The following is a 15423-nucleotide window of genomic DNA, read 5'->3' on the forward strand; positions in this document are numbered from 1 at the left end:
ACCCTGGCTCTGTGAGCATTGTGAGCCATCTGAAATAATTGCATTAGAGAAAATATAAAGTTTTCTAATCCTTTTGGTTTATTATTAAACATTAAAACTGAATTCTGATAACATTTATCAGATGATCCTTTAAGTGAGCAAGCGTGTTTAGTGAACACAGAAGTTTCTCTAGGGAGCAGAGCAATGACAGTTCAGTGTAGGGGGAACTGGGTTGCTGGTGAGAGGAATTAACAGAGGTGCCTGAGACTATTATGGGTCGTTTTCATCCTTTTCTATAGCAAGGCAGGAATGGGGAAACATACCTGTAACCCTGAACTGCAAAAGGCCTCTGCTGTTGCCTGTCTGAGGGAAAAAATCAAACCATCTCCTGCCTTTGCAGGAGCCAAAAGCATCAATGTTCCCACCCAGAAGTTCTGGCTTTGTCCTGTCAGGCTTTGTTGGGAAGGCTGACGTTCCACCACAGGCATCCATCTAGGAGGAATTCAGACTAGAAAATGTCGTGAAATTGACATTTCAAAATGGAATTTTGTGTTAAAATTAATAAAAATACATGAGGGGTACTATCCTTGTTATAGTATTAATTTTCGTATTTAATTCAGAGAAAAAAATATTTTTTTTTTAATTTACTTCAAGCTGCTGCAGTGTTTCCAGCTCACCACACCTGAAAGCTGCAAAATGGGGATGTTCCCGGGTACAGACTGCACAGAACGGAGATGAAGGTCTCTGGGAGCTTCCTGCACCGGGCAGCCCTGCTGGTTCATTGTGGAAATGGAACTGGTGTACAGGGTGAGATCTGAAGCGCCTCCTCATTTAAAACCACGACGGGAGGACAGGGCTCTTGAAATATGCCCACAGCGGGAAGGAGGGGCAGTGCTCATTGCGGCAGCAGCGGTTATTTGTCGTTTGTCATTATCCCAGCGCTCCATGAGTGGCATCATCCTACAGAGTTAAAACTCCACTCTCATTGAAGGTCACTTCATCCAAGGGTTCTGGAACTGCAGCCTTATGTATGTCGTACTGAAATGTGCACGTGTCCCTATGGGCACAGGGGGGGTTACTGGGACAAACAAGGCAGAACCAGCAGTGAGCTCTGCCGGCGGGGGGGGGTCTCACCCAGGGGTTTTGACATTGACAAGGTTCAGCTAGTGCACACGTGCAGCATATGAGCCTGCGGGTCTCAAGGTTGAAATAATGATTTACTAGTGTACCAGTGGTTTCAACTGCATGAAATTTTACTCGCCTAGTACATGGGGTCCATTTCCTCGAAGGGCAGTGCTGCTGTTAGGGGTATGTGCCTAGCACAGGTGGCTGGACTGGTGTAGGCACAACCTGCCAAGCTAAAGGGGCTTCTGCCTGGCTGCCCTGCTTCTCAGCTGGCTTCTTTAAACTGGTGTTTAGTAGAACTTGTACCTGCCGTGTGTTCCGTGGGTGTTGGCTTTGACTTCATCAGCTGCTGAGTGGTTGGACAGCATCTAACTCAAGTCTTCATTTGTTGCCGCTTTTTCTTGGAGCAGGAGGAGGTTTAATCTGTGCACAGCAGAAGATGTAGAATATACTCGTGTTTTCACAAGTTGCTCGAGAATGATTGATGGGAAAGAAGTGTGAGAGGGAGGCAAAGGGGAGAGGGGTTGGTACAGTGTAGAGGATAAAAAGAGATGGTATGGAGGGGATAGGAAAACTAGGAAAGCTTCAGTCAAGTCAAGGACATAAGACAGGGTCAACATGTGGATGAGTTGGGGCAAGTGGCAGAGCTCCCTTGGCAGCTCCAGCTTCTTCTTTTCCTTGTGGACTGGGATCTGGCAGGCCTTGTCTGCCTGAAGCTGTTTGAATTCCCTTCCAGCTCCCCAAAGAGCACAGGATTTTCTTGAGAGTCTGCCTACTCCTTTCACCCTTCCTCCCTTTTTTAAAAGTGTGTTCAAAGGTTCCCTGCTCTTTCAGCCATGTTCTGGAGGAGGGAAGGGCTTACCGTTTGGTGGCATTTCATTGTTCTACTAAGCACATTTGCATCTGGGAACCTTCTTCCAGTCCTGACTTCTTCCCAGCTTTGACATGAGCCAGTGCAGACCTAGTGCTCCTGGATAGGGAGTCAAGACCCAGCGTTTTAGCAGCGTGCTTCCAAACACGCAATGCAGAGACGGGAGCAGGTGCTGAGAGTGAGCACACATGCTGCCTTACCAGCGCACCAGAGTGCTGGCACAGGAGAGCAGGTGGGAGGTCCCGGGGTCTGTGGCTGTCAGGCAGATGGGATCGTTTCCATAGCGAGTTGTCGTTCAGCAGAGCAGAGCACTGGGGTGAATGGGCTGCTTGAGTAGGACCTCAGTGGCAGATATGTCAAATGTCAAGTGTCTTCCCAAGGCTTCAAGTTATCTTCTTTTCTGCCGCGTTTCTGCTTTCTCTTCCCCTCTGACAATGCCTGCCTCTTCTTTTGATCCTACTGGCTACAGATGTAATGGGAACTGTTTCGGTGGTAGCTTTTGTGCCCCTGAAGCTGAATGATTCCTGCTGCAGAACTAGATCACTTGGTCTACTACAGTCCTTTTTGTAGTGTCCATAATAAAAGTTGCCTGCACCTGGGCTTGAATTAAAAGCTGAGGCTATTGGGACAAGTTCTCCATGGGATCTTTATGCTGTATATAGGAATGAGAATTAAGAAAGCAGACCAAGCCATAGAGGTGACAACTGGAAAATGACTTCCCCAAAATCAAGTTTCTGAACATGTAAGCTGAGAGTTTGCTTCTCACTGACTAAATACAAACTGATCATTCTAATCTTAGGCTGCTGAAATAATGTGTCTGAAATCAGAAAGTGTGTCTACCTCCACAGGACAGTAGAAACCATTTGTGTATTGTAATGTTTTGACATCAAAATGAAGACTTACCATAATCACCTTTTGGTTTTGTTTTACTTTCTCTGTTTCTTTTCCATCTGACCTATGCTTGAATCGTATGTGGTATTCCTCTTCCACTCTTCTCACTGTCTTTTCTCTAGCCTGTGTTCTGTTCTGCCTGTGCTCCTCTGCATTCATAGCGGTCAGAGAAATGCGAGCAGCAGGACTGCAGTCCCTTTGCCTCATCAATCCCCACTTCTCTTCCCTCTTCTCTGCGTTGCAGGGAGCTTGATGCAATAGCAAGAGCAAGCTGTGAGCCGTGTTACTGTGGGGTGGGGTTGGAACAGCTCTGTGCCATCCCTGTCTTGCCCATTTTGTTTCTGTGCTGATTAGACACCCTGCTGAAAGGGCTGAATTTGAAAAGTTCACAGTGTCTTAAAATTTGGAGTGCTTTGACAGTGTATTTCAGTGACAAGAAATGACTGTGTCCTAAGCAATAAAAAACTAGTAGAACCTGCAAAGATCAGGCAGAAAAGTTTTTCTCCACAGAATTATTAGTACTTTCTGTAAAAAAACAGAGCACAGTGTTCAATCAGTGTTTTGTTTAGCTGTGTCAACCCTCATATATGTGTAAAATATGCTTGCATCGTCAGTTCATATTTCGTGAATATTTGGACAGAGACACCAGATACTCACCGAGTGGGGGGCTGAGACGACAGACTTCAGACGAGGAGCTGTGCTTTAACTGGAGCCTGAGGTGATGAGGTTGTACACGGAGCTTTGTTTGATCCAGCTCTGTTAACTGCAACCATGGATTAAGTAGACAGTCTTAAGAGTCTAAAATTAAAAGGTGTTCTATGCAATGATGTTAATAATTAACTAAAATTATGTTGAATTCAAAGGTAGACTTGTGTTTAAACAGAGATGGGAATATTTTTGAGGTCAATGCACAACTGACGTATGAAACACACAAAAGCAAGAACATCATCTGCAAGAAAGCAATGAAGATGCATAAACCCCAGTGTTAACTAATTAAAGCTAAAAAAAAGAGCAAGATGCATCTGTACACAATTTATCTTCTCTGCAAAGGATTTCATGCAGAAGTTAAAAAGCCTCGATCTGTTTCTAAAACCTGCGAGCACTTGAAAAGAAGCATTTATTCATAGAATCATTTAGATTGGAAAAGATCTTTAAGACCGTTGAGTCCAACCATAAACCTAGCACTGCCAAGTCCACCACTAAACCATTTCCCAAAGGGCTGTCTCCTAAATACCCCCAGGGATGGTGACTCCCCTCATCCCTGGGCAGCCTGTGCCAATGCTTGACAACCCTTGTGGTAAGGAAATTTTTTCCTAATACCCAACCTAAACTTCCCCTGGCACAACTTGAGGCCATTTCCTCTTGTTGTATTTGAACATGTATATTTAACAACCATTCATACCAACCTGTGAGTGGCCCTGAAAGAGACACAAGGCAGGTACACCCATCCATTTATTAAGAAAAGTGCCGCAGCAAATCATCATAAACATCTGAGTGTGAAACTGGGCCAAGAGTAGCATCACGCAGCCGAACCCTCTTATTTCCAGTCAAATCCAGTTGCTATGTTTTGTACTAAATGAAGCATATTAATCATCTGGGTGGGAAGCTGCTAAGTATAGAATTGGAGAAATCAGTAGGATAGATCAGAAATAAAAGATACTGCTATCAGTGTCAGCGAGGGAGCAGAGCTCATGCTAAAAACTGCTTTTCCCCCTGCAGTGATCTGTAGATCCACCAGAACACCTGAATGTTAATTCTGGGATTTGAAAGACACCATAACTCATTTGGGTTTTCACTCTTCCAGAATTTTGGCAACAGACATGAGACAATCTGTTTAATTTCCTGGGTGAGAGGAGTAAATAATGCTGCTTTAACATACTACACAGTCTGTCACTTTTGCGTTTGGTGGTGCCGTTCACGTTGTACCTTGGGCCAGCTGTGGGCGCGCAATCTTGATTGGCGCAGGTATATAAAAAACTGGGGTTTGATGGTTGGTTATTCCAAAATACAGCAGTGTAAGGGCAGGGAAGGAAATGTGTCAGACTGGCAACTAATATCATAAAGTTTAGTACCTTATCTGAGCCTCTTAGACAGGATGCTAAAAGGATTAATCGTTACGGCTCCTAAAATTAAGCCTGTGTATGACCCAGGGAAGGATAAGAAACATCTCCATATTGTGGCTGCTGGTTGTGGCCAAAGTTACCTTGTTAGCAGGGTCCAGTCCCTGGCTAAGCGAATGCAGACCAAACATGTTTTAATTTTAGGCTCTTGAGGCTGTGTACTTGTCCATGGTTGCAGTTAATGGGAACTGGTTCAAGCACATCTCCACACGCAAGCTCCTGACCTCGGGCCCTGGGAAGTGCTGCTCCTGAGCTGAGCCCATTCCCTGCAGCCCCTCGCCCACCCGGTGCCTCTCTGCACCTCTGTGCCGGTGTTCGGCAAATAACTACAGGGGAGGAAAGCACAGCTGAGATAAACGTGTGGTTTTCTTGTAACCAGGTGAGGGTTAATACACCTAAATAAATAAAACGTGGCTTGAGCACAGTGCTCTGGTTCCTACCTTATGTAATAATAGTTCTGTGGAGAAAAACTTTTCTGCCTCATCCTTGTAGGATCTGCCTAAACCTGGCAGGCTCTGCTAGTTTTCTGTTGCTGGGAACACAGACAGTTCTCTATAGTGAAATGCACTGTGAAAGCACGCTATGTTTTAGGACATTTGTGACATCTTGAAGCTCGCCAGGTTGCTCGGAACGCGGGAATGCTGTGGGCATGCAGCAGCGTGTGGTGCCACCCCTGCCTGCCCTGCAGCTGGCGTGGCCGCATCCATCCGCCGGGCGGCTGGGCGTGCAGGTAGCTTCGCAGAAACAGGGGCAGAGCACAAAGCTAAATGGGCGCTGAAAGCTTGTGGAAGTGCAGAAATAGGTTGGTTTGTGCTGTGGGGAGACAGGTAAAGATCCTGTGCCTTCAGGTGATTAGTTGGACCAAATCTCTGATTTCATAAAGATGTTGCAGTGTTAATACTTTCACTGTACTGCTCTGACAAGTGTGTAACGTCGGATAACTCTCAATCTGTCTAGTGGAGACAAACAGCGATGGATGCATGTCAGAATAATTAGCGTTGAGTCAAGTTAATTTGATTTGTTCATTTAACAAATTGAATTGTTTCAGCTAATTACATAGTGTGGCATAAATGCAATGAGGGATGTTCAGAGAAGAAAACCATCCCTTTTCCCCTCCACTAAATTAATGAAACTATTAAGGCAAACATGCAGTCAGAGTATGCAAACAGTGTCCAGTGTCACATGCCGAGTTGTGCGGCCTCCCTTACGCCAGGGCTCTTCCAGGGCTCCCTGCTGCACCAGCCAGCGCAGCGTCCTCCAGGCTCTCTGGAAATACCTGTCCCAGCTGTCCTGCGCCCCGAGCAGCCTGCCTTTCCCTCCGAGGTGGCACATCCCGGCTAGGCAGGCAGGTGAGGTGCACCCCTGCCCCTGTAGCTGAGGAGGAAAAGCCCAGAAGGAAGGACTGTTGAAAATTCTAGCGTCTTTCCAACTTCTTGGACTATCGTCTTTTCTAAGCGGGAATGATGGTGGCTTAACACATTAGGGATATTAAAGTTTACTGATAATAAATACAGAAATATGTGAAATTCATCTTCTTGGGGTTACACAGAAAATACCCTGAGTGAAATCAACCTGGACTCTCTGTACTTTGCAGTGTGTCCTTTTGGAGATTATAGCAGTTCTACTCTGTTCTAATTGTCATTTGTTCATGGGTTTGGGTTTTTTCTTGAACATTTTGAGATTGAAGCTGGCAACATGTAGCAAACAAGATGTATTTACATATCTTCATGATTTTTAAAATCTAGACTCTTCAAAATTACTTTCAGCAGTGATTCCTTTACTTCAGAAAGCTTGCAGAAGAATGCTTTGATGCTTCTGGTTTAACCAGTTACTTCATCTCACTTTCATTCCTCATGAAACACTTTCACGACATAGAAGTACCAAAGCAACAGGGAGAGTTCAGCCCCCTGTTGTGCTTGGTGGGGCACTAATACGCTTAGAAAACTTGAAACAAAAATCTGAAGCAAAATGTGAGAGAAATACTGTCTGTATCTTCGTATAATGATTCTTTAGCAGAGATTGGCGCACTGAGTTAGAAAGTCTTGGATCTGTATAGCGTGGTTGACCTCTTCCTTATTTTGTGTCCAAGTTGTAGTCCCTGTCAGCCTCACTGCACATGCCTTGCTGTGTTCTTTGGTTCCGCTTGGGCACACGTTGAATGGTTCCCTTAGCAAGGGGATTTGACATAGACATGACATGGTTGCCAGAGGTAGCGTAATACAGCCTTTGCAGTTCTGAGTGCTCTGTCTGCATGGGGAAGCATCAGGCCGTGTAGCGGTGCCAGTGTCAGGTCTCAGTGTGTCAACCCGGGGGCGAGAGGCAGCAGCGCTGGGTGCGGCGGTGCCCGGTGGGCCCTGTCGGGGCCGCCCCTGGAGCCCTGGGCTCAGCTCTGGGCCCCTCGCTGCCAGAGGGACGCTGAGGGGCTGGAGCGTGTCCAGAGCCGGGCAGGGGCTGGGGAAGGGGCTGGGGCACAGGCTGAGGGGGGAGGCAGCCTGGAGAGGAGGGGGCTCGGGGGGGCCCTGATGGCTCCCTACAGCTGCCTGACAGGGGGCTGTGGGCAGGGGGTCGGTCTCTGCTCCCAGGGAAGGAGCAGCAACAGGAGCAGAGGGAACGTCCTCGAGCTGCGCCAGGGCAGGGTTAGGGTGGGGGTGAGGGGACATTTCTTCCCTGGAAGGGTGGTCAGGCACCGGCACAGGCTGCCCGGGGAGGGGGCACCGGCACTGGGGGTGTTTCAGCGACGCGTAGATGTGGTGCTTGGGGACAGGGCTTGGTGGTGGCCTTGGCAGTGCTGGGTTAACTGTTGGGCTCAATGGTCTTAAAAGTCTTTTCCAATCTAGATGATTCCATTATAATGAGTATGTAGGGAGCCATATTAGTCTTCAGTGTGGACAAACTCAGAAGCCAATTCCCCCAAACTGGGCAAAGAGTCTGCTTTCTTGCTAAGCTGTGTCTGGTTTATTGTTTCCATATCCTCCTGGTCTCATTTTCCATTTTTAAATCCATATATTGGTTGCACCCCATCTTTTCTGCACTGTGTACGCCTCATGGGCTGGTGCTCTCCTCCCCTCTTCCTGTTTCCACAGTGCCTGTCAGGGACTAGTATCTGTGAGTCCAGGTTCTACTGGAATGTAGCAAGTACAAGAATAACCTGGATCTCCTGAACCTTTCCGTCCAGAGCGTTAGCTGTAATGCTACCAAACGTATGGTCAATTGCATGTGTAAGCTTTACTACTAAAATAATTGCGTGCGTTGTAAAATACAGTGTCATGGTGAGAAGTGGGAATTGCTTTGGTCCTAGGCAGCAATGTCAGGTTCCAGCATGTCTCCAACTGGAAATGGCTGAGCGCTGTAGAGTGGATTCACTGACTCAACTCTAGCTGGACTTGACGGAAAACATCTTGTGGTTACCCTAATCTATCTTTCGTGTCTGTTGCTTGAAATTACTACACAATAACCAGTTCTCTGTCGAAGTGTTTCATTTCACAAAGAAAATCTTAAAACATTAATTACTAAAATGTCTCATGGCTTCCTCTTGCTACCATGGTACAAGCGTAAACCTTCGGTACTTTGTAACTTACAGCAGCAGTTAAAAAGAGGCTGTTCACAAAATCACAGGGCAGTTCAGGTAGGAAGGGACCTCCAAAGTTCATCTGCTTTAACCCCCACTGCTCAAAGCAGCATCAGCTAGAGCCAGTTATTCAGGACTGTGTTGGGTTTTGAATATCCCCAGGGATGGAAATGACCTCTCCTGGGATCCTGTTCCAGTGTTGGATTGCCCTCATAGCACCAGTTTCTTCTGTGCAACTGTGCACAGACCTTCAAATTCTTCCCCTGTGCTCCCTGGCTGCCTGCATTAGTGTGCGGGTGCTTCAGAGGCACCTAGTCGTGATGCTTTCCCAGCAAAGGAATGAGCACCCTGCCCGTGACGCTTCCCTGTAGGCATACCCTCATTTATACACAGACATTAGATGCGGTCACTCTTCAGCCCTCTACTGCTCATGGGGTCTCTCCTGGCCATGTGACCCCCCACCAGCTCCACCGCTTCTGCCCCATCGTCACAATTTCCAAGCTCTCCTCACCAGGCTGGCCAGCCTGTTGGCAGGGGTGTTTTTGCCACATTTTTCATTCTTGCTCAAGGCAACTTGGGACCAGTGGAGCCACATGCAAAGCCATGTAGGACTTGGATGCATCCCTACTGATAAAACGGAGGGGTGAAGAATGTTTGGTGAAGAACAGTGATGGGAGCAGGCAAGGTGAAAAGACAGTAAGGAAAGAAATCGCCCTCTCTGCATTGAGAAAATAGTGCAACAAAAAGGACAATGTGAAGCAGCTGTATGCTTGTGACATTTATTCTTTAAAATCTTTGATGAGAAATACCTGCATTTTGAGGATCTCAACTGTCTGCTGTTGACAGAATTTGGCTGAACTTGTGTGTGTGTAGATGCACACATATGCATACATAGATAGCCAAAGAAAGTATTTCGTTGTGAATAAATTTGTGTGACTACTTAAAAAAAGAAAAGAATCCACAATATGTATGACCCACCCTGTGTATGATCATCAAACTGAAACATTTATGCAGCATTTCTCCCACAGTTTAAAATGATGAACAAAAATAGAGTCGAATTTTGTCCTGTGTCCCTGCAATGGGCAGCTTCTTGCAGACTGTGTTTTAATAGCCTTTCTTGCACGCATGTGTCAGATTAAATGATAGAAATGCCAACTGGATGATAATGTAGCATCATTTCTGGAAGTATTGGCTTTTAAAAGTAATCTTCAATGGGATGCTTTACATGTGCGTACATTAGATAACCTTGGCATGCAGAGAGTATTTTAAGACCCGCATAATTTTGAAACACCCTTTAATATTCAGTGGAGGTCGTGATACATTCCATGCACATAAGATCAGAAACAGACCTTCCAGGCTTATTTTACTTCCCAGGATAGATGCCAAACTGGGAGCTCACAGTGATGTATTCTGGTTTTCTGTAGGACAGTTGAAGTGGCACAGCAGGCTTGGCCATGCTGTTCCACTGACACCTGCACCCTGGTCTGGGGCAACAACCTCACGGAGGTGCCAAGGAGAGTAATATGTATGGCTCTCTTCATGTGCTTCTTTCTTTTCTTTTTTTTCTTTCTTTTTTTAGCTGAGATTTCCAAAACAAATCCTGACAGCTGGTAATGTATACTATTATGGATTCTGGGATCTTGAAGTGTGAGGTCAGAAAATTCACCTTATTAACTAAACTCCAACATCTGATGCTACCAGCAGTGTCCAGAATCAAACTGTTGAACCACAGGCAATACCATCTGTAGCTACCTCTGTTATCACTTTCTATTTAACCACTGATGATACAAAAAGGAAAAAAAAAAAAAAAAAGGAAGAAAATTAATAGCTGCTTGCTGAAACTTTACATTTAGTCAGCATCATTTTATATCCACAAAACAGAAGACTAACCCTCTGTAACTCAGAGATTTTGTAATGAACAACATGCTTACAGATTTTCACATTGAGTTGGCTGCTGCTTAGAAGAAGGAAGAAGCGCATGTAGGATTAGATTCAAAATAATTCTGTGAAATGTATCTGGCCCCTTTATGCAACAACCATGCACAAGGGAGAGAAGAAAAGCAAATCCTGGCCTTGATGTCAAAATAATATAAACTACTTCTTGTATGTTGACTTGTGTAACAAGCGAGGCATGAAAATAAAAGCACAGTGCCCTGAGTGGTGGCAGTCAATATTTTATCTTACCAACAAAAAGCAGCAAGAGACTAAATCCTTAAAGCGTCTGCCGTGCTGATGGTGTGCTCTCCTTGTGACAGTGATGGTATCTGCAGTCCCAGCACCACTCAGGCACCCATTTCTCAAGACACGTGGTGCAGCCTCTTGTCCTTTCCTGGCCCTTAGCCAGGTGAAGGAGCTTTTCTCTGTTGTTCATGTTGCCCCGTAGAAATGGATGTTTAAACAACTTTTTTGCCCAAGGTGAAATTGGAGAGATTTTGGCATCATTAGTTCTTTGGAAATTTTCACAGTGCTGAGAAGTATCTTTAGGTGGCTTTAGGGTTTTTTGTATGTAAACCAGCCTTTCTCTGACTCTTATAAATACCCACCATAAATGCCCTTCTAAAATGCAGTGCCTGGATCCTCACAGAAGTGTTGAAGTAGGAGTGCTGCTGCTGTTGCTGTGATTTGGTTGTTCCAGTGTGGTTGGCAAGAATATTTAGAGGGTGATCAGGGCTGTGAGTAGCAAGCATTTGCTGCTTTCTTGACTGAGAGGAATGAGTTAAGAGTCAGAGAGTTGATTACGGATAAAGGAAGCTGCTGCTCTGAGATGGTGTTTGAATGCATGTGCTCTGCAGTTTTCCCTAGCACCCACTTGTTCTCTGTTCCCTCCGGGCTGAAAGCATGCGGTTCAAAGAAGACTGGAGAACGTCGCTTATAAATTACAGAGTTACTCCCTCATGGTTACTGTCCTGCCATCATAGTGTCAGGCCATCTTTTGCAGCTCAGTTTTTTCTCTTGTCCTTTGTCAACTTGTAAGGTTTCTACATGCCCTGCTTCAGGTTGTTGCCCATCACTGCACCCCTTCTCAGTCCAGGTCTTCTCTGTCCTGGTCCTACAGCAGTTTCTTTGTTCGTACTCCATATTTGAGCCGTTCAGGAAGTGCTGGGTGATTCACTGATGCGATTACATACTGAGCATTCCAAGACATCCATCCTAGTACTGCTTTGGAGAGACAGCTTTGGAGAACCTAGCGGCAAGCTCCAGAGAAAGTGAGGAAGCAATGTGGCAGGTGAAAAGATGTGTTCAGGAGGTCTGTGGATTGTGGTGTGGTAAAGGAGGGGTAAGCAGAAGGCACAAATGAAATCCTGGAATTAAACATAATGCACATAATTCCTGCTAAATGTGAGCAGTTGGGTTCTGCGTCATCCAGAAGTAAGAGCAGCCAGCAGGTTGCTTCCAGCTCTGCTTCGTTCTTGGGTTCAGTCTCCCATTGCAGAGCTGCTGCCAGGCCCCCTGCCCCCCTCCCCCAGCCAAACCCACTGCAGAGCCTCCAGCAGCCCCGATGAGCAGGGCAAGCTCTGGTCCCCACTGTGAGCTGGGCTGCTTACCACTCTGCGGGAGATGCCACCAGCCTGGGTGGCAGGCACCCCAGCACAAGAACAAAAGCTCTTCTACCTTCTGGAAGTGGGGTTGTCCAGGCTGATATGCCCAATACAGCTGTAATCCCGTTAGTCAGGGTACCAGTGGCAACTGGATCTGTAGCACACACTTTGTGCTCAGGCACCCAAACCGCTTGGCCGCAGGCTGGGTTCTCAGCTCCCACGTTGTCTTTGCTCTTGGTACCTGAGCTTGGTGGATTTAGATTGGGAATTGCCAACATTTCTGCAGTCATGTTTCTGACTGTACTGTAGGTAACCATTGCATCCTCACACTACAGGCATTTTGTAATAGAAACATTATGTAGACTCACTAAAATAAACAAAAACTCATTTGCAACTAAGTTTCTTTGTTAAGTTGCTAAAATATAAATCGTCATTATCCAAAAGACCCATTTTCCTTTCCTGTACCTACTGATGCCCAGGATATAGCTCAAACCTCTAGAAAGGAAATTTCTGAAAATGATAGTACACTGGTTTTGTTTCCATTCATTCACTGACTAAACCATCTAGAAGTATCAACATGGCTTCTGACCTTATCGCAGTTTTAAGTTCTTTCCCCAAGTGATGATCAAGCAAAGATAGGCCTAAAAGAATTGAGGAAGAAATAGTACCATGGAGAAAAGTTTCTTGGGATTGAGAGGATAGGATTGTTTTTCATCTAGCAATGCCCTGATTTTATTGTAATTTTAAAACTCTGTTTTGTAGGTTGACTCTCTGCTCGAGCTCCAGATGCATTTGTTTGAGTAGCCTTGACCTCCCTATGGTCTCAACAGATGTATCACAAAATGGCATTGCTCACTGGGAATGCAGATCCTGAGTTCAGCTACTCCTTCAATAACTTGGAAAACCTGTGTGAAGTGCAAACCAAGAAAGGATTCTTCTACAAAAAGGCCAAACTTCTGCACCCTGGGGAAGATTTGTGCTGCTTAGCCCACCTGGATGACCGGACCAGGTTTGTGATCATCAACGTAGGTGGTATTAAGTACAAAGTTCCATGGACCACCTTGGAGAACTGCCCCTTGACCAGGCTTGGGAAGCTGAAGTATTGCAACAATTATGATGAGATCATGAACATCTGCGATGACTATGATGTTAGCTGCAATGAATTTTTTTTTGACCGTAATCCTAGTGCCTTCAGGACAATCATGACTTTCCTGACAGCTGGGAAGCTGAGGCTTCTCAGGGAGATGTGCGCTCTTTCTTTTCAGGAGGAGCTTGTGTACTGGGGGATAGAAGAGGACCACCTGGAGTGGTGCTGTAAAAAGAGATTGCGACAGAAAGAGGAGGAGGCAGCTGAGGCCAGGCTGTACGAGGGGGAGATGGTATTTAGTGAAACCACGCAATGTGCCTTCCAGGACAGTAGCCGACTGAGTTTGTGCATGCGAAAGCTCAGGGACATGGTGGAGAACCCCCACTCGGGGATCCCAGGAAAGATCTTTGCTTGTATTTCCATCTCTTTTGTTGCCATCACTGCAGTCAGCCTCTGCATCAGCACCATGCCAGATGTCAGAGAAGAAGAAGATCGGGTGAGTGCAGCTTTTCTTGGAGTAAAGCCTGTTTGCGTTGTTGCCTCCTCCAGAGAGGTGATGGGCAAAGCCACTCCAGCAGGTATCGCGTTCGGTGCTGGTGGAGGGAGGGCTGGCGGGGAGAGCGCAGAAAGCGTTGTGTCACTGAATAGTGAGGAAAGATGGGGCCAAACTCTGCCTTGCCAGCGCAGCTTTGCAGGGTCATGCCAGCAGACAGCTTTGCCCAGCTGGTTTGCTTTCTGGCATCTCGGACCAGATGACAAACTAGCTGTTGTGTGTATAAAAGTCAGCCTTGCTTGAGGCTTAATGTTTTGAAGTTATGTCAAGAGCTAACGGATCAGTTTTCCTTAAAGGTCCTTTGACATACCACTTCCAATGGATTCTCAGTACCCCACTGTAAAAGCTACAGCTGAAATCTTTTGATGCTGTAGGTGAGGTAAAGGGCAAGGGCGCTGAGGCAGCAATTTAACAGTAGCAACAAAGCAAATGTCCCAATTTTCAGACGTGCTTAATATTCTCAAGTGTAAACTTTGGATGCTTCATGCCCTTGAAAATCAGGTACTATGGATATTTTGTTTATTCTTTAGTTCAACAAATTTCCTGAGGGTTTAGTCCCTTATTTCTGCAAGCAGTTCAGTTTTCTAACATTAGCTGTATGTAGGCCAGTGAGAGCTCCTCTGAAGATCAATATTCAGGAGAATATTCACATTTTCATTCAATACGTGCTGAAATGCAACCTATGGGGTTTGGGTGGCAGAGACTTTTCATGCTCTCCTTAGTTTTACTCAAGCCCAACATCAACAGTAAATGTTTCGGCTTATTTCATGGCCACGGGGGCTGGGAAATGTGATTGTGAAGTTCAGCTGCCCGGACAGTGCTTCAGCCTGCCAGGTCCTGCCCCGGGCAGGGGGCTGAGCCCCCGACCCCAGCACCCTCTTGCTGCGAGGCGCTGCCCTCCCTGCTGCCCGCAGAGGGGAGGAGGTTGTCACCTGGTGGGAGGCCCCCGCTGGTTTGTAGCACTGCGAGTAAGAAGCGTGCTGGTGGAAAATGGGTGCAGCAGCACCAGAGAGAGCCCTGCGTCTGCCCGAGCACCTGCCGATCGACAAGAGTTGTCCGGTTCGGAATCGGGCTGGTTCAGCAGCAGCCAGAAAGAAAAAGAGACATTTGGTGTGTTGTTTGATCTGTGATTTGTTATCTTTGTTTTAAAGGCTTTTTCTGGTCTAAAGTTTGAGGATGGTAGTACTGGGTACTAATTAAAACTATACTGTCGTAAGAATTTTGTAAAAATACTGTTTCCAAAACACATGCCTTTTACTGCAGTTAGCCAACAGTGCGCTAGTATGCTGGCATTTTAAGCATAAGGGATATCTTACAGCAGAAAACTGAGAGGTACTTAGTGCTCAGATGTTCCTGGGTTTAAGCGAGAGCTGAACAATCGCTTTCAGAATTACCAGAGCTCAGGCACTTTGTATTTTTCTAATGAACTGACCATAAATAGGGACTCATAATAACAGGCTAATAATATTTGTTGGGTGGAGCAGGGTAATAATGAGGATAGAGCAAGCCTATGAGGGAAGCTGGGATTTCTTGGTAAGCTGGGGTCGTTAAAAGGAGCACGTTTTCATAGTCAAATGCAAGTTTGTACAATAAAGATGAATGCAGACTTGCTTTTGCAAAAGCAGAGTCTCATTCCCAAATGGGACTCTAAATGGGATTTAGGGTACAAGCAATTGAATGCAAGTTCCAA

General features: G+C 46.0%; 1 protein-coding gene across 1 annotated transcript in view; it reads left to right on the forward strand.

Annotated features, from left to right (window-relative positions):
* Positions 1-209: 209 nt before the first annotated feature.
* KCNG2 (potassium voltage-gated channel modifier subfamily G member 2) overlaps positions 210-15423 on the forward strand; it is a 39221-nt gene continuing 24007 nt past the window's right edge. Inside the window, exons 1-2 of the mRNA XM_037382285.1 lie at positions 210-786; positions 12856-13676. Of these exons, the coding sequence (XP_037238182.1) occupies positions 12924-13676 (753 nt within the window). The 5' untranslated portion in view covers positions 210-786; positions 12856-12923. The remainder of the gene's footprint in view (positions 787-12855; positions 13677-15423) is intronic.

This window comes from Falco rusticolus, chromosome 3 (assembly GCF_015220075.1).
Source record: "Falco rusticolus isolate bFalRus1 chromosome 3, bFalRus1.pri, whole genome shotgun sequence".
Taxonomy (NCBI): Eukaryota; Metazoa; Chordata; class Aves; order Falconiformes; family Falconidae; genus Falco; species Falco rusticolus.